General features: G+C 71.0%; 3 protein-coding genes across 6 annotated transcripts; 2 read left to right on the plus strand and 1 right to left on the minus strand.

Annotated features, from left to right (window-relative positions):
- Positions 1-5,047: 5,047 nt before the first annotated feature.
- On the plus strand, positions 5,048-8,151 carry RAD9A (RAD9 checkpoint clamp component A). Of its 3 annotated transcripts, XM_075755465.1 has the most exons (12): positions 5,098-5,253; positions 5,533-5,625; positions 5,719-5,789; positions 5,908-6,042; positions 6,163-6,277; positions 6,370-6,469; positions 6,700-6,809; positions 6,895-7,001; positions 7,078-7,142; positions 7,233-7,334; positions 7,458-7,668; positions 7,746-8,151. In XM_075755465.1, exons 2-12 carry the CDS (start codon positions 5,592-5,594, stop codon positions 7,842-7,844), a joined length of 1,149 nt encoding a protein of 382 aa, XP_075611580.1. In that variant the 5' UTR covers positions 5,098-5,253; positions 5,533-5,591; the 3' UTR covers positions 7,845-8,151. The 3 variants fall into 3 exon arrangements, with proteins under 3 accessions (XP_075611581.1, XP_075611580.1, XP_075611579.1); XM_075755464.1 differs by lacking the exon at positions 5,098-5,253 and having other exon boundaries at positions 5,466-5,625; XM_075755466.1 differs by lacking the exons at positions 5,533-5,625; positions 5,719-5,789 and having other exon boundaries at positions 5,048-5,253.
- On the minus strand, positions 7,962-11,681 carry PPP1CA (protein phosphatase 1 catalytic subunit alpha). Its single transcript, XM_075755467.1, has 7 exons — positions 11,555-11,681; positions 10,328-10,459; positions 9,896-10,126; positions 9,336-9,440; positions 8,960-9,183; positions 8,539-8,673; positions 7,962-8,322 (listed from the first exon to the last, which is right to left on the minus strand). The coding sequence occupies exons 1-7, from the start codon at positions 11,607-11,609 to the stop codon at positions 8,212-8,214; spliced, it is 993 nt and encodes a 330-aa protein (XP_075611582.1). The 5' UTR covers positions 11,610-11,681; the 3' UTR covers positions 7,962-8,211.
- Positions 11,682-16,915: 5,234 nt separating this feature from the next.
- CARNS1 (carnosine synthase 1) lies at positions 16,916-22,571 on the plus strand. Of its 2 annotated transcripts, none has more exons than XM_075755469.1 (8): positions 16,916-17,142; positions 17,468-17,557; positions 17,929-18,416; positions 18,764-18,944; positions 19,386-19,471; positions 20,212-20,443; positions 20,543-20,814; positions 21,040-22,571. In XM_075755469.1, the coding sequence occupies exons 2-8, from the start codon at positions 17,485-17,487 to the stop codon at positions 22,264-22,266; spliced, it is 2,559 nt and encodes an 852-aa protein (XP_075611584.1). In that variant the 5' UTR covers positions 16,916-17,142; positions 17,468-17,484; the 3' UTR covers positions 22,267-22,571. The 2 variants fall into 2 exon arrangements, with proteins under 2 accessions (XP_075611584.1, XP_075611583.1); XM_075755468.1 differs by having other exon boundaries at positions 16,934-17,024.
- The last annotated feature ends 1,037 nt before the right edge of the window (positions 22,572-23,608 follow it).

A 23,608-nucleotide genomic window follows, 5' to 3' on the forward strand; every position in this document is an offset into this window, starting at 1 on the left:
GGGCACAGCCAGCCCCGTCCTCTGCCGTTTGACCGGCAAAGAGAAGGGGTCCCGGGGGAGCGCGGACCCCCCCCGCCCCGCCCCGGCTCGGCTCGGCTGCCAGCGGCGGGGACGGGACGGGAGCGCGGGGACCCGCAGCGCCGCTGCCCTACCGGGACGGCCCCGGGGCGGCGGCAGGTGAGCGGCCGGGAGCCGGGGACGGCGGGGGGGGGAGAGCGGCCGTCGGGGCCCCGCTCTCGAGTCCCGGCAGATCCGGAGCCCCCCTCGGAGCGGTGGCGGAGACGACTCAGCCCCGGTCCCGCAGCACCGGCTGCCCGGGGGGAACTTTCCATCCCGGTGTCCCCGGTCCCGCGGGCTGCCCGAGCTCCTCTTGCCCGCACCGACCACGGCCACGGCCACGCGGGGACGGTGAGGGACCCCCTTCCCGCACACGACCCCCCCCCCCCCCAGCCCCAGCTCTCCCTCCTGCGGGGTGCGAGACCCGGCAGCCGCTTCCTTCCCAATTAAACACCCCCCACACCCCCCCCCGGCTAAGACGAACCCCCCGGTGCCTGCAGGGACTTCGGCAGTGACCGTGGCGTGTCTCATAACCCACGCGGGATGAGTGGGGTGGGTACCCGGGGCTCGGGCAAACCCCCCCCCCGGGGCCAAGGGTGGTGTAAAAACCCCGCTGAGCCGCTGCTGGAGCCCGACATCCGCAGCAGAGCGTGTGTGTGTGGGGGGGTGCGTGATCCCACAGCCAGACACACCCCACACCCCCCCAAACCCCTTCCCCTCGTGACCCACATCCACGAGTGGGTTGCTGCCACGGAGGAGAACGGCACATCTCCACCGCAGGCAGGGGAAGGCAGAGGGGGCTCTCTCGGTGGCGAGGGGAACGTCCTGGCCTGCGTTGGCTCCCCCGAAATAATAATAAAAAAAAAAAAAAAAAAAAAAGCGCAAAGCTTTGTTTAAAACAAAGGCGCTGGCCGGCCGGCGCTGCTCGGGAGTGCCGGGAGGTAACAGGCCGATTCGTTTCGGTTCCCAGCCCCGGCCAGGTCTGAGCCCTCCCGGCTCCTTCGCTGGCAGCAATCGCCTCTTCCCGTTTTTTTTCGGGGCACGGAATGGCAGGGCGCCCGCTCGGCGCACGCCAAAACCGGCCTCTTCCCCCGCCAAATCCACAGGGATCCTCGGTGCCGAACACACTGGCCCCGGGTTTAGGGACCCCCCGTACAGATAAACCACGCACTGACACATGCTGCGGTGCTGCCGCCGTGATTTATTAGTTGGGAGCCAGGGATTTGGCGCTGAACTCGGGAGGAAGCACCCAAGGGATGCGCTCTGGGGTGGGGGGGGCGCAGCTCTGGATCCCCCCCCCCAGTTAAGATGGGGGATTTTCGGCACGTTGCTCCAGCCCGGGCAATGCCACCGCTCACTCACTGCAGGGAAGGCGACGCGGTGAGCCCTGCGGACCGGTAGCGTGCCACGGAAACAAGGCGGCTCCCCGGCGCTCGCTCAGGGGGGGTGCCACAGCCCCGAGGGCGAGGGTGGGGGACGCGGAGGTGACGGTGGGACAGCCCCCGTGGCAGGACGGAGCTGCCCAGCTCCCCGGCAGCACGCCGGAGGGGGTCTCCACCTCCACCCCTGCCCGCACGGCGTGGGGCCAGCGTCTCCGCTCGGCTCCCCCAGCCGCGGTGCAGGGGATCTGGTTTCCCCCCCCCCCAAGCGAACAGCCCCCGCCGGCAGCGGGTGGGAAAAGCCGCCTGCGAGTCCCCCGGGGGGGCGGGGGGGGGGGCTGCAGCGCAGCCGGGGCTGCGGTTGCCAACCTGAGGGGGCCGTCAAGTCCTGCCCGTCGCTGCCCTCTTCGCTCCCCAGAAGGCAGCGCCGAGGGCGATTCTGGTGAGTTTTCCAGCTCCGCGGCCGCACAGCTCGCACTGGGCCAGCACCTGAGAGAGAAGAGGGGAGGAGGAGGAGGGTAACGCCACCAGCGGACGTGGCACGAGCCCCCCAACCCGGCAGCAGAGCTGCAAGTCCCCCTCCCCAGCCGGAGCCTTCCTCCCCGGCTGCCTCCCGGCTTCCCCAGCCCCGGCTCCTCGGCCGGAGAGCCCCGCGCCAGCCGGGGGGTGCCGAGGTGGAGCCCCTGCACCCTCCACCCTGGGACAAGGGGGGCACGAGGCACAGGCAGGTCAGACCGCTGCAGAGCCCTGGCCAGGCATCCTCCTCCTCCTCCTCCTCCTCCGCGTGCCCTGGTCACCAGCCCACAACGGCCCTGCGTGGGCGAGGCCGTGCCCCCCGCCGCCTTCGGGGACCACGTCACCGGCAGCGCCGTGGGCAGCTGACCTCACCTTCGTCCCAACCCGGTCGGCGTGGGTCCCTCCGCCGGCGCCACTGCCGGCCCTGCCTCCCACTGCTGACCTTTGCGGCGGGCAGCTCGCTGCCCACCCGCCCGTCCGTCCACAGCCGTGCCACGGCCCCTGCCCGCCCGCCCGCGGCCCCTCGTGCTCCTACCTGGCCCCTCCGCGGCCACCAGCTCTGCCCTGGCGGCACCGACGTCCCGAGGCTGCGCCAGAGCCCTGGCAGACAGAGGAAGAGAGATGAGGAGCTGCTCGGTGCCCTGGCAGAACCAGAAAGCCCGGCATCGGGGAGGGTTTTAGCCCCAAACCGCCCGCAGCCCCCCCTGAGCCGCAGGCTGGGCAGGCAGGGCACCGTCCCGGCTCCTCGGTGGCATCGCTGGGGCGCAGGCAGGGGATGTCTCGGGGCACCAAACAGACGTTCGGCCCGGCGGTGGCGGGCGCCTGTCCCCTCCTGCCGGGCAGGGAGCGGGAGCCCAGCTGTGGCCGTCTGTCTCTCTGCGCCGCTGCCTGGGCGAGGGCACCGCGCCATGTGCTTGGGACGGCGTGCCGGAAAGGAAGCCGTGGCTCTCGGGGGAACGGGCAGCCGCCGGCGGTGGGAGATGGCCCCACGCCTGCTGGGTGGGAGGGGACACCCAGGGATGGCAGGGAAGGTGACAGGGACAAGGGTCCTGGACCCCGAGGGGGTGTTGGGAGAGGTGGAGCGGGGGTGGGCTGAGCCTGGGGGTGCTGGAGCCCCCCGAGGGCTGCCAGGCTCCTGCTGCCGGCCCGTATCCAGCCCAGTCCCCGGTGCCTCGTCAGGACTGGCTCAGGGCGGCCAGGGGAAGAGGGAGGGGTGCGCATGGCTTTGGCCACCGCTGAGGTGTGTGTGTCACGACCGCAGCCAGCTGCGTCCTATCCGCAGCCCCATAAAACGCCGAGCCCTGAGGCCAGAGCCCCTCCTGGGGACGCCGGCTCCAGAGGAGCCCGGCTGCTGTTCAAGAGCTGGAACGGACGCTCACACACAATCCCGTCCTCCTCCTCCTCCTCCTCCTGGGAGGAAGGGGCTGGTAGCCAGTGCTCACCCCAGGGACAGAGCGAGGCAGATCCAGCCGACCTCGGGGGGCCAGACCCCAAGCCCAGGCCAAGGCAGGCCTGGGAGTCCCCCCGAGCTCCCCGCCTGTGGTCTGAGCCCAGCCGCACACACGTGGCTTGGCCTGCAGAGCGGCCCCGCAAAGGCTGAAAGTTTGCCTACCTGGAGGGGACGTGCTGTCGGGGGGCGTTGGATCTGAAATCCTGGACGCAGGGCATTCGGAGAGGCGCTGAGCACCGGCGGCACACCTGAGGTGGAAAAGAGGAGGAGGAGAGGCCACGTGCTGGAGGACGGCAGTTGTGGGAAAGGGGCTCCGCACACGCCCCCCCTCAGGTGCCAGCCCCGCTCTGCAGGCTGTGCACTGGGGCCCCTCGGCTCGGGCTCTTCAGCCACCGAGCCCAGGAGGAGGGACTTGGGCAGCCGCTGATCCTGCCGCGGGCAGGAGCCTGCTGAAGGACCCTGCTGCGAGCGCGAGTCAAGTTCCTCGCAGCCAGATCCCCCGGCCTCCCTCGAGGCCCAAACCTGAGAGCCAGTCGTTCTGGGCTGGCTGCCTGCATGAGGAAAGTGATTTGGCTGAGCCCCCCCTCGCCCAGCCTCCCTGGCGGGACCCCTTCCTCTCTTTTATTGCTTTCATACCCTTGCCCACCTCAGGCACGGCGCTGGCCTTCCAGGGACGAGCTCCCGGCTTCCCACTGCTGCACAGCCAGCAGCGCCTGCAGGACGGAGAGACTGTTAAGCGCTGCCAATCTCCACACCATCCCAGCTCGCCTGTGTGCAGCCACTGCCCGGGAGGCAGAGGCCCTCAGGCACGGGGCAGGGGTCCCCCAAACACCAGGCTCCCAGGAGACACCAGAGCAGGGACGGCTCCGCCAGCTACTGCGCACCCCTGTGTGGGTGCCCACCCGGCTCCGGGGAGCTGCAGCCCTTCCCAGCCCCACAGACACGGCCCACGGGTGGGCACTGGGGAGCACCGTGGGCAGGGGCTGGCGGCAGCAGCTTGATGGAAGGGGCTGAGCTGAAGGGAACGAGAGGAGAGGGGGAACCTCACGGAGGGCAGCCCGTCCCCGGGTGCCGCTGGGAGAGAAGGGGGAGCCAGGCGTGAGGGGCCGCTCACCAGGGAGAAGGGGGCGGCTGGAGCCCCAGCAGGACGCGTCCGGGGGGCAGGGGAGCAGGCACGGGGAGGCAGGCTGGGATCCCGCGCAGAGCCGTGGCGCAGGATCGAGCTGCCAAAGCCGCTGGGGGGTGGCACAGGCCCCTCAGGGGACCCCGGGGGATCCTCCCGGGGGAGGGCCGGGGCCTGGCAGGCCGCAGGCAGGGCACAGACCCCGGGGAGAACCCAGGAACGACTCAGGGAAGGACCCGGGGAACAGACGGGCAGTCAGGCGGCAGGACGAGGGCCTGGAGACAGGACGAAGGGCGGGCTGGGGCCCGGGGCCGGGCCCCGGAACAGGGACAGGGACAGGACCGGCGCCGGGCCCCCGAGAGCCCTCCTGAGGGGCGCACACCCGCCGCTCTGCCGTCGAAGCCCCATTGGCTGAGCCGCACGTCACTCCAACAGCTGGCTGCGCCTGCGCCCTGCCGCCCAATAGCGAGCTACGGGGGGGGGGGGGTGGGCCTGCCCGCGCGCGCGCGCGCCGCCGGGCGCCCGGAGCACGGGGAGGAACCGCCCTTGATCACGTGAGGCGAAGCCCGGCGCGAGAACGCCGGGCCGAGAACGCCGCCGAGCCGTCATGCTGCCGCGCCGACCAATCGGCCGGCGGAGGGGGCGGGACGGAGAGAGGTTCCTGCCCAATGGGAAGGCGTTTGGCGAGGGCGGTGCGGGAGCGGGGAAGGTGCCGGCGCGGCGCGGAGGTGAAGCGGCCGGAACCACTGGGGGCTGGATAGGGAGGGGGGGGGGGGGGCGAGACCATTCCCGGGGCCGCTGGGGAGGCGGCACCACCGAGGGGCTCCGGGGAGGGGAGGGAAAACAGCTACCGGGGGGGGGAGGGAGGGAGGGAGGGGGGAGTTCGGACGCGTCCATCGCGGCGGGGGGGGGGGTGTACGACGGTGAGGCCGGGCGCAACCATCTGGTGGGGGCGTGGCCTTTGGGGCGGGGGCGTGGCCTCAGCTCGGGGGCGGGGCCCGGGGCAGGCAGGCGCGAGGCCCCCACGTGCCCGCCGGGTCCCGGTGCCCAGCCCTGACCCCACGCCATGAAGTGCGTCATCACCGGCGGCAACGTCAAAGGTGAGCGGGGACGGGGGTCACGGGGGGGGGTGTGGGGGGGGTGTCACGGGGGTGCCCTGCCTCACCCCCCCCCCCCCCGTTGTCCCCCCCCAGTCCTCGGCCGAGCCGTGCACTCCCTGTCGCGCATCGGGGACGAGCTCTACCTGGAGCCCACCGAGAGCGGGGTACGGGGCACCGGGGGCTGGGGGACACCACCACGTGCCCCCCTCTGTCCCCGCTGAGGGGGACAGGCAGTGCCAACGTGCTGCTCCCCCCCCCCCCACACACACACACCTCTTCCAGCTGTCGCTGCGCGCCGTCAACTCCTCGCGCTCCGCGTTCGCCTCCTTCCTCTTCGCGCCCCTCTTCTTCCAGCTGTACGAGACGGGCGGCGCGCAGCCCGACAGAGAGCTCCTCCGATGCAAAGTCCTCATGAAGGTGCAGCACCCGCTGCCAGCACCCTGCCCGGGCACCCCCCAAAGCTCCCCGTTGCTCTGGGGTTGGGGGGGGGGCTGCCCGGGCACGGTGACCATCCCCGTACCCATCCCCTGCCCGCAGTCCTTCCTGGGCGTCTTCCGCTCGCTGCCCTCGCTGGAGAAGACGGTGGGGAGATGCCTCATCCTGCTCAAACCCCGGGCCAGCCGCCTGGTCGTGCAGCTCCACTGCAGATACGGTGAGTGCCGGGCCGGGGAGGGGGAGCCGGGGGGCGGGGGGACACGCTGGCACTGCCATCCTGCCCTGCTGAGCCGGTGCCCTCCCTGCCAGGCGTCACCAAGACCCACAACCTGACGTTCCAGGAGTGCGAGCGGCTGCAGGCCGTCTTCGACACCCAGCGCTGCGCCAGCAGCCTCTGCGCCCCGGCACGGTGAGCGGGGACCGGCAGCGGCATTGGGGGGGGGGACGACACACACACCAGAGGGGACGTGGGGGGCAGGGGGGGAACGGCAGGTAGAAGCTGGGGTGGCGAAGGGATGGGCAGGGTGCTGCAGAGGGGGATGAGGGGGGATGGAAGGAGGGACCCTGGCTGGTCCTGCGGGACCTGGGGGGGTTTGGGGTGCTCAGCCCCGCCCCCCCCCCCCCCCCACATGCCTACAGGGTGCTGGCGGAGGCCGTGGTTCACTTCCCCCTGACACTGGCTGAGGTGACGCTGGAGGCCGGTCCCGGGGGCAAGATCAGCCTCCGAAACTATGTGGAGGATGAGGCAGGTGAGCCCTGCGGGGAGGGGGTGCCCATTCCCCGGCCTTGGGGTGCCAGCATGGCCCCCTCACCCACCTCCTCACCCCCCCCCAGAGCCAAGCAAGACAATGGTGACAGAGCTGTGGCTGGCCGAGGACGAGTTCCAGGCCGTAGCCGTGGCCCCGGGCTCCCGCATCACCTTCTGCCTCAAGGAATTTCGGGTGAGTCCCTGCCCAGGCTCCCCTCCTCGAGCCCCTGTCACCCCCCGGCCCCCCTCAACCCCCCCTTTGTCCCCAGGGGCTGCTGACCTTCGCTGAGGCCTCCAACCTGCCCCTCACCATCCACTACGACGCGCCCGGCAGGTAGGAAGGGGCACTCTGGCCTCCCCGTGCCGTCCCTGGCCCCCCTGGGCCATCCCTGGCCCCCCCCCCTCACGCCCTCTGTGCCCCCAGGCCGGTGATCTTCACCCTGGACGATGCCGTGCTGGAGGTGCACCTGGTGCTGGCCACCCTCTCAGACCCAGAAAGCGACTCGCAGCCCCCTGCGGCCAACGGGTAAGCGGAGCTTGGGTCAGCGTTGGGGGGTTTGACAATCCCAGCTCAGCTCTCCAGCTACCATCAGTAGGGACCAGAGTGAACGGTCACCATTCTGCCCCGCTTACTCGCTCTCTCCCCAAGCGTCTCCCACCTGCCCACCCCGTCAGATGATTTTGGTGATGACCTCGAATCCTACATGATTGCCATGGAAACCAGTGCCTATGAGGGGGGCTCAGGGGTGCCCCCCAGCCCCACCTTCCCCCTGCGCACCCCAGGTCCAGCCAAAAGCGACCCCGAGGAGGAGGAAGAGGAGGAGGAAGGAGCTGTGCCGGGGACCCCCCCTCACAAAAAGGTCTGGGGTGGGCACGGGTGTGCCCGGGGACGGGGGCACGGGCACAGCCCCCTCCTCACCCCAACCTCTCCCCACAGTTTCGTTCGCTGTTTTTTGGCTCGGTGCTGACGCCGGGGGGGCCCAGTCTGGCCCCCACCCAGGAGGTGCTGGCAGAGGACAGCGATGGCGAGTACTGAGACCCCCCCCCCAAGGGCGCGGAGCTGCCAGCATCCCACCCCTGCGGACCCCCCAGCCACCAGGACGGGCACCTCCCCGATCCAGCATCGGCCCCCAAACACAGGCACCCCCCCACGACCCATTACAAGTTTATTCCCAAAAAATCCTCCTGCCCCCCCCCCACTCTCCACTGCCATCCCAGGGCTGGGCTCTGGGCTCCCCCCTCGCCCCGGCGGTCCCTGCCCTGGGGCTGGATTTGGTTCGGTGGAGCGTGGCGGGGGGAGGGGGCGGCAGGATCTTACAAATAAAAAATGAGTCGAAAGAAAAGCGACCTGATGCTGAGAGTGGGGGGAACGGGCCCCAGCCGGGGAGGGGGTGGCTCGTGGCTCATTTCTTGGCTTTGGCAGAGTTGCGGGGAGGGGTGACGGGGCGTCCCGCGGGGTTCAGCCCGCTGAACTGCCCGTATTTGCCCTTGTTCTTGTCGGCCGGCTTCAAAATCTGGGGGTGGGGAAAGGGATGAGTGGGGGTCTTGCACGCCGTGCCCCCTCCTGCCCCAGCTCCCTGCTCCCCCCTCCTGCCTTCAGGGTGGAGACTCCCCCCAAACTCCACTCTCCCTCCTGCCCCCCCACAGCCTCCCCTCCCCGCAGACCCCCCCCGTGGTCACCGCAGGCCTGCCCCCCCCCCCCCCACCCCGTGATGGCCCCCCCAACCCACCTGAAACGAACACATAAGCGTTTCGTCGACGCTCATCATGGCGCCCGCGTTGTCGAACTCCCCGCAGTAGTTGGGCGCCGAGAAAAGGGTGACGAGCTGGCGCTTGGCGAAGAACTCGTAACCGTCCTCCACCACCTGCGTGGACATTGGGGCCGGTGCTGAGCCGGGCACCCCTGGGGGGCGAATACCCACCCAGGGGTGCTGCCCACACAGTCCACACAAACCCCCCCAACACCCCCAGGATCGAACATCCCCCTCTGGGGGGGGCAAATACCTCTCCAGAAACACCACCTGTACGAAGCGACGCAGCCCTAAGAGCAAATCCTGCCCTACTGGGGGTACGAACGCCTGCCCCATACCTGACACCCACTGGGGACCCAAATCCCCCCACCCAGGGGTGCACCCGCGTGCCCGGGGGTACCTGGTGCGCCCGGCAGATGAGGTCCAGGTCGTGCTTGTGCAGGAACTTCGCCACCACCTCTGCCCCGAAGGTGAAGGAGACGCCGCGGTCGTTCTCACCCCAGCCCTGGACGTCCTTGTCGGGGTCAGACCAGAGCAGGTCGCAGAGCAGACCCTGATCCGGCACGTCCGTGGGGCGCATGATCCGACGGATCTGCTCCATCGACTGCAGGTCAGGAGACAGCCCTGCGGGGACGGGGGGGCAGCGTCAGGTCCTGCCTATTCAGTAACAGCCCCCGTCCCCCCCTGGGGCACCCCCAAGGCACAGAGCTCCTGTCCCCCCTGTGTCCCCCCCAGTCCCTGGTGGCTGCTTCCGCGAAGCCCGGGGCCGTGCCCACCTCCGTGGCAGCAGAAGATCTTTTCATCCACGATAGCGGCGATGGGCAAACAGTTGAAGCAATCGGTGAACGTCTTCCAGAGCTTGATGTTGTACCGCCGCTTGCCTGCAAGGCAGTGGGTGTGGGTGCCTGGTGCTGCCCCTTTGGGGGTCCAGGGGCACGTGGGGGTCCCCATGAGCCCCCACACGTGGGCTCGTGCCCCCCAAGTGAAGCACTCGTGGCTGCCCGGAGGCCCACCAGTCCCGGCAGAGCTCTGGCTGCGCGGGGGCAATGCCATGGGGTGGCACTACGTCAGGCAGGGGGTGTCCTCGGCGTGCAAACTCGTCTAAGAAGTTGGCGGGGGGGCACAGGGGTACGGAGGGGGCGTGGGACACTCAACGTGGATGGTACAGGCTGGTTGTGGGTACGAGGGGGACCCGGGGGTGGCAGGAGGACTCCCCCTGCTCACAGCAGCTGTAGATGGGGTTGGTGCAGGACAGCACGGGGACGACACCGGGTAAGGGGCGCGCGGGGATGGCAGAGGGGTTGTGGTGGGACACGGCCGCAGCCCGAGCACTCACACTCGTCATAAAAGCCATAGATGCGGTTGATGCTGGCGCACTCATGGTTGCCACGCAGCAGGAAGAAATTCTCGGGGTACTTGATCTTGTAGGCGAGCAGCAGGCAGATGGTCTCTAGCGACTGCTTGCCCCGGTCCACGTAGTCACCCAGGAACAGGTAGTTGCTCTCAGGGGGGAAGCCCCCGTACTCAAAGAGCCGCAGCAGGTCGTAGTACTGCCCGTGGATGTCACCTGGGGCGGGGGGGACAGGGTGTACGTGGGACCCCAGCTCCCCACAGCCCCCCACGCCACCCCACAGCGGGCGCCAGTGCTGCCCATCCACATCCCCGGGGAAGCACAGGGCCGTGCTGGGATCCTCAGCCGGCCCCCACGCCCGTTCCGGGGGCTCACCCAGCCCGTGCCCAGCCAGCGCAGCACCCGGCCAGCCCTCACCGCAGATCTTGAGAGGTGCCTCCAGCTCCAGCAGGATGGGCTGGCTGAGGAAGATCTCCCGCGACTTGAGGCACAGCCCCCGGATCTCGTTCTCCGTCAGCTGCACGTTCTTCCCCGGCCGCGACCCTTGGACTGGCCCCACCAGAGAGACAGGCGTCAGGGCCCCACGCGCACCCCACGCGAGTGGGCAGGCATCAGGGCCATTGCACGCCCCGTGCCCATAGACTGGCAGGAGTGACGGACAAGAGGGATTTTGGGTGGCCCCCCCAACCCAGAGAGGGTCCTGGCAGCCCTCAGGATGGGTGGGCACGGATCACCCCCTCTTCCAGAGGCAGGGGTTGTGGCAGGGCACCCCGAACCCAGAGCCTTCCCCCACCCTGCTGCCTGCACCTCATGCCCCAACACACCCCTCACCCCACATCCCCTAACGCTGCCCCCCCACCCCATCCCAAATCCAGCAGCCCCCTTGCCAGCCCCCCACTCCCCTGATCCCCCAAACCCCCCAACACCCACCTCCCCAAACTTCCCTGCTGCTCCCCAAGCCTCCCAGCCCAACATGCAGGCCACATCCCTTGCACAGCCCCCCCCCCCAGCATCCAGGCCCCAAATCCTCAAGTCTACCTGCCCCCAACACACAGCCCCCACCCCCCCATATTCTCCAGCCCCCCCACCCCCCACCCCCAAAGGCTCAGCTCCAGGATCTCCCCCCCCCCCGAGGGGACCCCACCCGGCCCTACAAACCACCTCCCCAACTACCGCGGCCCAAGCCACCCCCCGTCTAGCCCGGGCTGGGGTTCGGGTGGGGGAGACCCAGGGTGACCAGCCGCTGCGGGGGCTGGAGGCTGGCAGGGGGGGCTGGGGCTGTTGGGGGGTGGGTAGAGGCTGTTGGGGGGGACAAGGCCGGTGAGGGGGGGGTGGGGGGGGCTGGAGGCCGTTAAGGGGGAACTGGGGCCATTGGGGGCGGCTGGAGGCCGTTAAAGGGTTTTTGGAGCCATTGGGGGGGGGAATGGGGCTGTTTGGGGGGGGGGGCTGGAGGCCGCTGGGGGGTCCCGGGGCCTTTGGGGGTGCCGAGACCGTTACAGCGAGGCCCGAGGCCGCTCGCGGGGGGAGGTGAGGGGGAAAGGAAAGGCAGAAGCAGTTGGGAGTCCCGAGGCCGTTACGGAGGGGAGCCCGGAGCTGTTAGGGGTGCCGTGGGCGGGGGGTGCCGTGGGCGGCGGGTCCGCTCACCCTCCAGGAGGCGGCTGATGATGGAGTCCAGGTTCAGCTTCTCCGTGTCCGCCATGGCCGCCGGACGCTCCCGCCCCGCCCCTCGCGCCGCGCGCTCAGCGGGAGCGGCCGGCGGGGGCGGTGGGGCGGGGCGGGAGGCGCAGCGCCCCCTGCCGGCTCGGAGGAATCGGAGCGGTAGCGGTGGGGCCGGGGGGGGGGGGGGGCGGTTCCCCGGGAACACCGGGACACGGCGGGGGGGAGGGGGGGGCAAGGAGCAGGGGACACCCCGATCCTGCCATCGGGGGTACGGGGACACCCCATCCCCGGTCTGGGGGAAACGCAGGCATGTCCGCCCGCGGCACAGCGACATGGGGACACCCGTGGCAGGGGGACACGGGGGACACGGGGGACACGGGGGACACGGGGGACACGGGGGACACCGGGGACACGGGGGACACCGGGGACCCGCGTCCCGGTCCCGGGGCACGGGAGGGGGTCGTGGGAGGAGGCCAGGCCAGGAGGGGCCGGGGCAGATGGAGACTCCGGGACTGGACTGTGAGGGGGCATGGGATCGGGAGGACACGGGGGGACACGGGGGGGACACGGGGGGACACGGGGGGCCGCGGTGCCGGGCAGGGACCCGGTGCCACCCCCCTTCCCCCCCTCCCGTTTTGTTCCCGCTCCGGGCCCGTGGTGCCGCCGTTGTGAGCAGCGCCGGGCTGTTGCTGGGAGGCTGTTGCCATCGGGGTGTCCCCAGGGGCACCCCAAAGCCTGGGCTCCCGCGGGCACCCTGGGCACGGCTCGGGGGGGGGGGACTCTGGGGACACTCTGGGGACACGGTGCGGGCTGAGCCCTGTTTGGGCCCCGGCTCGTGGATGGTGGCAGCGAGCATCATGCCTGCACCCCTGCCTGCAGCCCTGCCTGCACCCCTGCCTGCACCCCTGCCTGCAGCCCTGCCTGCACCCCTGCCTGCACCCCTGCCTGCAGCAGTCATTAATCAGTCCCCAGGGTGGGGGCCAGGTAAACAGGCGGCAGGGACAGATCGCGAGTGGCATCGGCACCGCCGGCACCCGCACTGGGCTCTGCTGTGCCATGCTGTGCCATGCTGTGCCATGCTGTGCCATGCTGTGCCACGCCATGCTGTGCCATGCCATGCTGTGCCATGCTGTGCCATGCTGTGCCACGCCATGCTGTGCCATGCTGTGCCATGCTGTGCCATGCTGTGCCACGCCATGCTGTGCCATGCTGTGCCATGCTGTGCCACACCGTGCCGTGCCGTGCCACACTGTGCCGGTGCCGTGCCACATGTGCTGTGCTGTGCCACGTGTGCCGTGCCGTGCCGTGCCGTGCCGTGCCACGCTGCGCCGCGCCGTGCTATGCCATGCTGTGCCGTGCCATGCCGTGCTGTGCCACATGAGCTGTGCCATGCCGTGCCATGCCGTGCTTAATGTGCCATGCCGTGCCATGCCGTGCCGTGCTGCACAAGCCGTGTCATGCTCTGCCACACCATTCCGCACATGTCCTGTGTGCCGTGCCATGCCACGCCATGCCGCGCCATCCTGTGTCTGCCGTGCCATTTCCTACATGCAATGCCATGCCGTGCCGTGCCATTCCTTGTGTGCCATGCCGTGCCATTCCCCGTGTCTGTGCTGTGCCATGCTGCGCCATTCCCCATGTGTGATGCTGTGCCATATCGTGCCATGCCGTGCCATGCCGTGCCGTGCCATTCCCCGTGTGCTGTGCCGTGCCATTCCCCACATGTGACGCCGTGCCATGCCGTGCCACTCCCCATGGCTGTGCCGTGCCGTGCCATTCCCTGTGGCCGTGCCGTGCCATTCCCCACATGTGATGCCGTGCCATGCCGTGCCATTCCCCGTGCCCGTGCCGTGCCATTCCCCACATGTGATGCCGTGCCATGCCGTGCCATTCCCTGTGGCCGTGCCGTGCCGTGCCGTGCCGTGCGGTCGGGAATAGCTCCCGGGGCGGGGGGACATTTCAGCCCTGACATTTTCTGCTCCGCGGTGTCAGTTTTACAGCCGGCCCCGGGTGACCCCGCCGGGCTGTCCCCGTCCCCGTCCCCGTCCCCCGTCCCCTCTCCCGTGTCCCGCACGGTGCCACCCCGGCCCCGCCGCCCCCGGTCCCCGCCTCCCCGCTGCCCCCTCGTCCCGGCACCCCAGTACCCCCCTCCCCGTGAGCCTCCGCACCCTGCGCGCCCCCCCCCCCCCCTCCCGCCTCCCCCGGGTCCCCCCCGGCCCCGCCCCGACCCTCCCCGGGGCCGCCCCGCCCGGGCAGGAGGCGCCGCCGCTACCGCCGGGACCGGGACCGGGCAGAGCCGCTGCGCGGGGCGCGACAGCACCGGCCACACCGACCGCCACCGCCACCGCCACCGCCGGTGGGTGCTGGCACGGGTGGGCGTGGGGACGGGCGGTGCGTGGGTGTGGGTGCTTTTTTTTTGGGGGGGTGTGGGGGGTGTGCGTGTGCCCGCACCGGGGGGGGGGTGCAGGAGCGGCAGGAGGTCGGGAGGGTGTGAGCACACGTGTGCGTACAACGGGGGCTGTGTGCGTGTGCACGCGTGCGGACGGCTGCACGTGGGCACGTTTGTGTCCGCGGGCACGCGTGCGTGTGTCTGCGTGTGTGCGTGTGTGTGTCCGTGTCTGCATGTGTGCGTGTGTACGTGTGTGTGTCCTCGTGTCTGCATGTGTGCGTGTGCGTGTGTATGCGCGCGTATGTGCACGTGTGCAGGCACGCGTGCGTGTTTGCGTGCGCACGTGTGCACGCATCTGTGCACGCGTGCATGTTTGCGTGCGCGTGTGCATGTGCACGCGTGCGCGTGCGCGTCCGTGTGTGTGTGTGTGCACACGTGCACGCGTGCGTGCGCGGAGCGGCGTGGCAGCGCAGGTGTGCAGGCCTGGGGCCACCCCGGGTTCGTGGGGCGGTTGTGGCCGTGGGGTGTGTGCCGGGGCGGGTGTGCACGGGACGGCTGTGCCAGGCGCAGCCGGGTGGCCGTGGGCGGCGGGGCGTGCAGGACTCTGCGGTGCGGTGGCCGCGCTGGTGGCTCCGTGCCTGCCGGTGACGGTGACAGTGATGCCGTGGGCAGCTGGAGCTAAGCCGGGGGACGTGCGGCCTGGCAGCTCCGCCATGCTGGGCAGAGGGAGACGAGGCACGGCGGCAGCGGGGGGGGAGCAGGGGGGAGGCCGTGCCCAGCCTGGCCAGCTCGGGGACGGGGTGACGGGGACACCCCGCCACACTGAGCCACCGCCCCAGGTCCCGCCGCGGCGGCGTGTCCCCACGGCATCCCTACTGTCCCTAGGGACGGGGACAAGGCCAGGGGCAGGGGTGCAAGCCCTGGCTCGGGGCGAGGGTGCCAGCGCCTGGCGCGAGGTGCCTGTGCCCCCCCCCGCTTCCCGCCCCGATCCGTGGAGGGGACAATGGGGCTCTGTGCCGCCTGCTGTTGCCCGCCGCCTAATCCGGGGCACGGGGCCGGGGGCCGGGCACCCCGGGGTGGCACGGGGGGGTTTAAAGGCCAGGGCTGCCCAATGTCCCCTGTGTCGGGCGTCCCCGAGCCCTGGTCCCCTGCGTGCTCTCAGGCCGCGGCTCCCACCCCAAGGTACCCGGGGCAGGTGTGGGGGACACAGCTGGAGCAGCTTGGGGACCGCAGGGCCACCCCCCAGCCAGGGACAGGGGGTACACAGGGTGGTCCCCAGGCTAGGGGGGGGGAGAGGGACCCCGTGGTTGTCCCATGTGTGGGTCTTGGGGGGTCCTTGTGCTGGCAGATGCTCACCGGTGGGCAGGGGACTGAGCCATGTGTCCCCCTACCCTGTCACCGGGTCCCGGACACCCCACGGGGACACCCCACGGGGCTGTAGGAGCCGGGCTGGGGGAGCCTGGGTGGGTGGCTGCAAGCGGGCACCGCTCAGCCCTGTGCCTCAGTTTCCCTCCATGCCCGGGTCTGCCAGGCACCCTGCTGGGAGCTGGGGCACCCCATGGCAGGGGGCGGGGGGGGGACGGGACAGGGAGGCCCCAGCTGCCTGGGTCCGCACCCCCAGGGCACCTTGGCACCCTGAGGCAGGGGGTGCCCCCGGCTGTGCTGAGCTGGTGTGGGATTACACTAATCCCTGCTCGGGCTCAGCCGGAGCTGCCGGGGTCACCGGGGCTGGCACCGAGGGGACGACCTGGGGTCACCGGGGCTGGCACCGAGGGGTGCCCCAGGAAGGGTGCCTGGCCCCGGTGGGTGCTGCAGAAGGGGTGCCCTGGGCACCGTGGGGCTGGGGAGGGGGCTCCCTGGCTTTGGGTGGGGGTGGCCAGGGGGTGGCGGGTCCCCGAGGAGCCCCGCTGACTCTGCCCGTCTGTTCCTTGCAGCCCCTCGTCACCAGGATGGTGAGTGACCCCCAGGTGTGGGGGGTGGTGTCCGGGCGGAGGTGGGTGCCCCATCCCAGCGGGGCATAGCCCCGGCGGTGCCGGGCGCTGCCGTGGGGAAGCAGGCGGCGTGGCGTGCTGTGCCCACCCGCCGCGTGACCCCGCAGGGACAAGGGGACGCTTTGTCCGGGAGCTGGCAGCCCCGGTGGCTGGCACTGCCCCGCATCCCCGAGGTGGCGGCTCTGCGCCCGGCACCCGCAGCCCCCCGGCACCCTGACACCCCCACCCACGCGTGGGCAGCGGCGCCCTGTGCCCCGTGCCAGTCCCTGACCCCCACGGCTGCCCCAGCTCCCCCATGCCAACCCCTGACCCCCATGTCCCCCATGCCAGCACCCTACCCCTGTGCCCCCCCCGGTGTCTGCCTCGATGCCAGCCCCCTGCCAGCCCTCGTCCCGTGTCAGTCCCATGCCAGCCCCGTGCCAGCCCCTTATCCCCATGCCAGCCGCGTGCCAACCCGTTAGCCCCGTGCCACCCCTGTGCCACCCCTGTGCCACCCCTGTGCCAGCCCCTTACCCCCATGCCAGCCCCTCAGCCCCATGCCAACCCATTAGCCCCATGCCAGCCCTGTGCCAGCCCCTTATCCCCATGCCAGCCCCGTGCCAACCCGTTAGCCCCGTGCCACCCCTGTGCCAGCCCCTTACCCCCATGCCAGCCCCTCAGCCCCATGCCAACCCCTTACCTCCATGCCAGCCCCTTACCCAATGCCAACCCCTTACCCCCATGCCAACCCCTTACCCCATGCCAACCTTGTGCCAGCCCCGTACCAGCGCCATGCCAGCCCCTTAGCCCCCCGCCAGCCCCTTAGCCCCACACCAGCCCCACACCAGCCCCGTGCCAGCCCCTTACCCCCATGCCAGCCCCTTAGCCCCCACCAGCCCCACACCAGCCCTGTGCCAGCCCCTCAGCCCCATGCCAGCCCCATGCCTGCCAGGTGCCAGCCCCATCTCTGCCCCCCTCCCAGCTCTCCGTGGACCAGACCAGCGTGGAGCCGGCTCCGAGCCCGAAGGAGCAGGAGTGGGCAGGGCCGGAGGCGCTGTGCCCGGGCTGGCTGGAGGATGAGACCCCTGATGGCGAGGTGTCCGAGGACAGCGGGGACCCCGACTGTGCCACCCACGCCTACGAGCTGCTTCAGAGCGCCCTGCGCCAGGAGGGGCTGCCCCACACGCTGGATCGATCCGCAGAGCCCCGCAAGGGTGGGGGGCATGGGGGAGGCTGGGATGGGGGGTACGGGGCTCAGGGGGCTGGGAACGGGGGGGGGTGGCAGGGACTGGGTGGTGATGGGGGGCACGGTGCCAGGCTGGGGACACGGAGGTGGCAGGGACGGGGGGCACGGGAGAGGCTGGGATGGGGGGGTATGGGGCTCAGGGGGCTGGGAACGGGGGGGGTGGCAGGGGCTGGGTGGTGATGGGGACATCGGGGGTGGCTGGGGGCTGACAGCCGGGCTGGGGTGCCAGGGACAGGATGGCAACTGGGTCTGTCCCCCCGTCCCGGGGCTGTTAACCCTTGCCTTGCTGGCAGGATTTGGCCCGCTGGACATGACCGTCTGCATCCTGGGCTCCCCCACCGCCTTCCTGCCCGTCCTGCTGGAGGGTGGCAGCCGCTGCCCAGGTGGGTACGGCCCCCCCCCGTCCCCACCCGTGAACCCACAGCGGGTGCTCCCCACACCCCACCTGGCTGCTCCAACCCCGGGCCAAGGGGTCCCCCACACCCCCTTGTGCCTGTGGGATCGGGACTGGGAGGGAAATGGAGGCAGGGGATGAGGGTGGCACCAGCCCCCCCCCCGTGCCCCACATCTGCAGCCCCATTAACCCCAGTACAAACCAGTGCTGGCAGCAAATGCCGCCCCAGGGTGCCGGGGCAGCCGCAGCACCACTCCCCCCGTGCTCCCTCCCTGGGTGGGTGCCCCTTTGCCCCCCCCCCCCCCACGGTGTCCCAGGGCAGGGGACCAAGGACAGCCGCTGCCCGCTGCCCACCCGCAGGTGCCATGGTGCTGTGCCTGTCACCCACCTGGGCCAGCCGGGTGCCCTCGGAGACGTCCCCAGGCGCCTGGTCCCTGCTGCTCTCCCGGGGGGTCTCCTTCGAGGCGGGTGGCCACAGCACCCTGGAGACCTTCGTGCCCCCCCGCCGGGCCAACTACGTGACGGGCACCTTTGTGGCGGGGGGCCCCGAGGGTGGCTGGGTGGGCGAGCTGGCCCGTGACCTCGACTGCCCCATGGGGGGCTCGGTCCCGCTCGCCCGACGGCTTGAGGACCCGCTGGTCACCCGCTGGGTGCTGGCGGCCCGTGCCGGCCTACCCGTGCCCCCCACCCTGGCCTTTGTCCTGGGGCCGGGGGGCCACCTGCCCGTGGACCCGGCGCCCCCCGGGGTGAGGCTGGTGCGGCTGGAGGACCCCCAGGGCCAGGAGAGCCTGGTGCAGGAGGAAGTGGGCGCCTTCCTGGGGGGCACCGCCATGGAGCCCTACAGCCAGGTGGGCACGGAGGGGGGCACCCACGGGGCACGGCGGGAGGGGTCGGCAGGGACACGAAGGGCATCCGTGGGGCACAAGAGCGGGGGGCGCCCGTGGGGCACGGTGAGGTGTGGGCAGGGACACGGGGGGGGGGGCACGGCTGGGGCTCAAGGACGGGGGGCACCCGTGGGGCACGGCGGGGCATTCAGGGGCACCTGTGGGTCACACGTTTGTGGGGGTGTCACCAGTGACACGGGGTGGTGGGGTGGCTGTTGGGGCGGCGGTGGCACCGGGTGGCACAGCGATGGGGTAGTACGTGTAGGTGGTGGGGGCGGCCACGGTGTGGGGTGACACGGGGGTGTGTGCAGGTGGCGGTGCGGCCGGCGGGGTGGCGGTGGCGCGGCACAGGCGCCCACAGCACCCACGGGAAGGCGGAGGGGGCGGCCGTGGCGCAAGCGGTGGGTGCCCGGCTCCGTGGGCTGCGGGAGGAGGACAGCGTCCTGCTGGAGGCCCTGGTGCCCACCGCCCACCTGCCCGTGCCCCCCCCACGTAAGGCCCCCGCCCTCGGGTGCCCACCACCCTGGGATGGGAGGGAAGGGTCCCCCGGGCTCCCCCGGGTCCTGTGCCGGCCACGTTTCCGTTCCCTGGGGTGGGGGGGTGGGTGGCCACTGGGGCAACCAAACTCCTGGGCTACTGGGGCAGGGCATGAAGGTGCCACCACCCTGGACACCCCCCCCCCGGTCCCCTGGGGTGGGGGTGGTTGGTGGGGTGACCACCTTTGACTCCCTACGGTCCCGTGGGGCTGGGGGGTGACAGCGGCCGTGTGGGTCCCCGCAGTCCCCTGGGGTCGGGGTGGGCTGGGGCGACCGCGGTCCCGCACGGGGTCCCAGCAGCCCACGGAGGGGAGCAGGGGTGTGGGGTGGGGGGGTGTCGGGCAGGGACCCCTGTCCCCGGGCGGCGGCCGTGCCTGCCCTGTCCCTCGCCCCCCAGGCAGCCCAGCCCCGCGGCTGCCCGTGGCCCTGCGCATCTGCACCCTCGTCTGCAGGTCCTGGGGGGACCGGCCCCAGCTCTGCCAGGTACGGCCCCCCCCCCCTCGCCCACCCCCCCGGGACAGCGCACAGGCTCTTCCCCTTCGCCTGGGTGGGGTGTGGTGGGCATGGCCGTGGGCATCCCCACCCGTGGGGAGGGGGGGGGCATGGCTGTGAGCATCCCACCAGGCTGTGGGGTGGTGGCACGTGTCCCCGTGCCACAGTGGCCCCGCGTGTCCCCGAATGCTGGTGGCCATCGGTGTCCCCGTGCCATGGTGGCCCTGGGTGTGCCCAGGCACTGGTGGAAGCCCATGTCCCGACGCTCTGGTGGCCCTACATGTCCCCAGGCACTAGTGGCCATCCATGTCCCCATGGCGTGGTGGCCCCGCGTGTCCCCAGGCACTGGTGGTAGCCCATGTCCTGATGCCCTGGTGGCCCCAAGTGTCCCCAAATGCTGGTGGCCATCGGTGTCCCCATGCCATGGTGGCCCCAAGTGTCCCCAAATGCTGGTGGCCATCCATGTCCCCATGCCATGGTGGCCCCAAGTGTCCCCGAATGCTGGTGGCCATCGGTGTCCCCATGCCATGGTGGCCCTGTGCGTGCCCAGGCACTGGTGGAAGCCCATGTCCCGATGCTCCGGTGGCCCTACACGTCCCCAGGCACTAGTGGCCATCCACGTCCCCGTGCCATGGTGGCCCTGCGTGTCCCCCAGGCACTGGTGGCCATCCATGTCCCCGTGCCCTGGTGACAGCCCGTGTCCCCACGCCTGCGTTGGCACATCCCCGCAGGTGGCGTGTGGCGTGGGGCGCGCGGAGGCACCGGTGCGGCACGGGGCGGCGCTGCCCCAGGGCCTGGACACCAGCCTGCAGCAGTGGGGGGTGGTGGCCCCCGGCCAGCGGCAGGCTCTGGCCACGCGGCTACAGGGGGCCGCCGAGGCCGCCATGGCCGCTCTCCTGGCCGCCGAATCCGAGCTGAGCCCCCAGCAGCGTGGCGGCGCCCGTGCCCACACCGACCTCCTGGGTGAGTGCGGGGGGAGCAGCGCCGGTTTCCGGCGGCCGCCCCACGGCGGCGACGTTGCCACCGCGGTGCTGAGCGCGGCATCCCCGTCCTCGTCCCCAGGCGTGGACTTCTTGCTGGCATGCGTGGATGACACCCTGGAGCTGGTGGCCCTGTCCGCCAACAGCCAGCGGTGCCTGGAGACCTGCCTGCTGGCCGAGGCCATGGGGCGCGCCGTGGGGGAGCCCCCCGGTGACCTGCCCCGGCTGCTGGCCGAGGCCCTGCTGCACCGGGCGCAGCGTCACCTGGTCGAGGGCAAGGACATCCTGCTGATCGGGGCCGGCGGCGTCAGCAAGAGTTTTGTCTGGGAGGCGGCGCGCGACTACGGCCTGAGGGTGAGGAGGCTGGGGTGCCGGCTGGTGGGCACTGCCATCAGTAGGTTTCAGAGTGAACGCTGGGTGGCACCCCGCGCACAGCAGTCACACCGTAGCCGTGCCCACGCCTCAGGCGGTTGCACTGCTGTCCCAGTCGGTGGGGGGGGGGGGTGGCAGAGCTGCAGGGCCGGGGTGGGTGACACCCCCCCCCCCCACCGCCATGGTGACCCCTCTCTGGGGACACAGATCCACCTGGTGGAGTCGGACCCGGAGCACTTTGCGGCGGGGTTGGTGCAGACCTTCCTGCCCTACGACAGCCGGGAGCACCGGCGGGACGAGGAGCACGCGGAGCGCGTGACGGAGCTGGTACGCGCCCGGGGGCTGCGGCCCCACGCCTGCCTCTCCTACTGGGACGACTGCGTGGTACTGGCGGCACTGGTGTGCCAGCGCCTGGGGCTCCGCGGCAGCCCGCCCGCCGCCATCCGCGTGGCCAAGCAGAAGAGCCGGACCCACCAGCACCTGCAGCGGTGCCGCCGGGGCCGTCCGCCGCCCGCCGCCTTCGCCGTGCCCTGCCGCCGGCTGCAGAGCCACGGGGATGTGGAACGGGCTGCCGGTGCCGTGCCCTTCCCCGCCGTGGCCAAACTGGAGTTCGGGGCGGGTGGCGTGGGCGTACGGTTGGTGGAGAGCGCCGGGCAGTGCCACGCGCACGCCGCCCGGCTCTGGCGTGACCTGCGGGATGACGCCGACCACCCGGGCATCGGGCTGGGCTGGGGCAACGCCATGCTGCTGATGGAGTACGTGCCGGGCACCGAGCACGACGTCGATTTGGTGGTTTTCGAGGGACGGCTGCTGGGCGCTTGGGTGTCCGACAACGGCCCCACGCGCCTGCCCGCCTTCCTGGAGACGGCCGCCTGCCTGCCCTCCTGCCTGCCCGCCGACCGGCAGGCGCAGCTGGTACGGGCAGCCCTGCAGTGCTGCCTGGCTTGCGGGCTGCGCGACGGCGTCTTCAACGTGGAGCTGAAGTTGGGTCCGGGCGGTCCCCGGCTGCTGGAGATCAACCCCCGCATGGGGGGCTTCTACCTACGCGACTGGATCCGGGAGGTCTACGGCCCCGACCTGCTGCTGGCGGCCGTGCTGGTGGCCCTGGGGCTACCGCCGGTGTTGCCCGCTCGCCCCGTGCCCCGCGCCCACCTGGCCGGCGTTATGTGCCTGGGCTCGGAGCACGGGCCGACCCTGGCGGGCGGCGGGGGGCTGGCGGCTTTGCGGGCGCTGCAGAGTCGAGGTCTCGTCCGCCTCAACCGCCTCTTCGAGGAGACGGCGGGGGCCGGGGAGTACGAGGAGCCCTGCCTGAGCGTGGCCTGCGGCGGGGCGTCGCGGGCAGAGGCTTGCCTGCGCCTGCTGGGGCTCTGCCAGGCGCTGGGCATCGACTCGCCCCGGTACCCCGTCGAGCATTTCCTGTCCCACTTCAAATAGCCCCGGGCAGGCAGCGGGGACGCAGGGGACGCAGGGGGTGCAGGTACCGACCCGTTGTCCTGGCACCCCCCCCCCCCCCATCCCGCAGCCCCGCCGCCCCAGTCCCCGGCATCCCCCCGGCACCCCGTCCCGCGGCATCACCCTGCTCCCCTGGACCCCAATCCCCTGCTCTGACACCCCGTTCCCTAGCATCCCCCCCCCCCCCATCCTGGCATCCTCCCTACTCCCCTGCCACCCCCTCCATCGTCCTGGCACCCCATCCCCTGGCACCCCCCCGCCATCTTGGCACCCCATCCCCTGGCACCCCATCCCCTGGCATCCCCCCCTGCCCTGGCACCCCATCCCCTGGTACCCCCCCCACCATCCTGGCACCCCATCCCCTGGCACCCCATCCCCTGCTCCCCAACATCCCCCCTGGCATCCCCCCCCCCTCCCCTGTCCCCCCCTTGTCCCCCCCTGCCCTGGCACCCCTGAACTCAGCCCCTCCCATGCCAGGGGACACGAGGGGGTGCTGACCCCCCAGCCCACCCCATGCCATCCCCAGGGCAGGGGCCCCCGTTAACGAACCTTTGCTAACGGGGGGGTGAGGGCAGACCCCCCCCACCCGCCCCCGAGGCACCCAGGCCACCCCACCAGTGCAGCCTGGCACCCACCAGCATGGGGAGACCCTACAATAACAGATCTGCGTGGGGACACCCTGCAGTAATACACCTACGTGGGGAGACCCTACAATAACAAACCAGCGTGAGGGGGACCCTGCCAGAACAGAGCTGTAGCAGGGAGACCCTACAATAACAAACCAGCATGAGGGGGACCCTGCCAGAACAGAGCTGTGGCAGGGAGACCCTACAATAACAAACCAGCGTGAGAGAGACCCCACAGTAAGAGACTTAGGTGGGGAGACCCTACAATAACACACCTTGAAGGGGAGACCCCACAATAACAAACCGACGTGGGGAGATCCTACAATAATAGACCTGCACAGGGAGACCCTACAATAACAAAGGAGCACCCGGGGATTCCCGGTGGTAGCAGAGCAGCTGGGAAACCCCCCTGGGAAGAGATGGGGAGACCCTGTGATAAAGGGTTGTCACTGGGGAGACCCTACAATAACAAACCAGCCCCAGGGACCCTATATAACACCAGTGACCCTACAATAACACACAGCCCCTGTAGCCCCCACGACCCTACAATAACACCAGTGACCCTACAATAACACACAGCCCCTGTAGCCCCCACGACCCTACAATAACACCAGTGACCCTACAATAACCCACAGCCCCTGTAGTGCCCCAGACCCTACAATAACACACACCTCCTGTAGCCCCCACGACCCTACAAT

Source organism: Balearica regulorum, chromosome 5 (genome assembly GCF_011004875.1).
Source record: "Balearica regulorum gibbericeps isolate bBalReg1 chromosome 5, bBalReg1.pri, whole genome shotgun sequence".
Classification (NCBI taxonomy): domain Eukaryota; kingdom Metazoa; phylum Chordata; class Aves; order Gruiformes; family Gruidae; genus Balearica; species Balearica regulorum.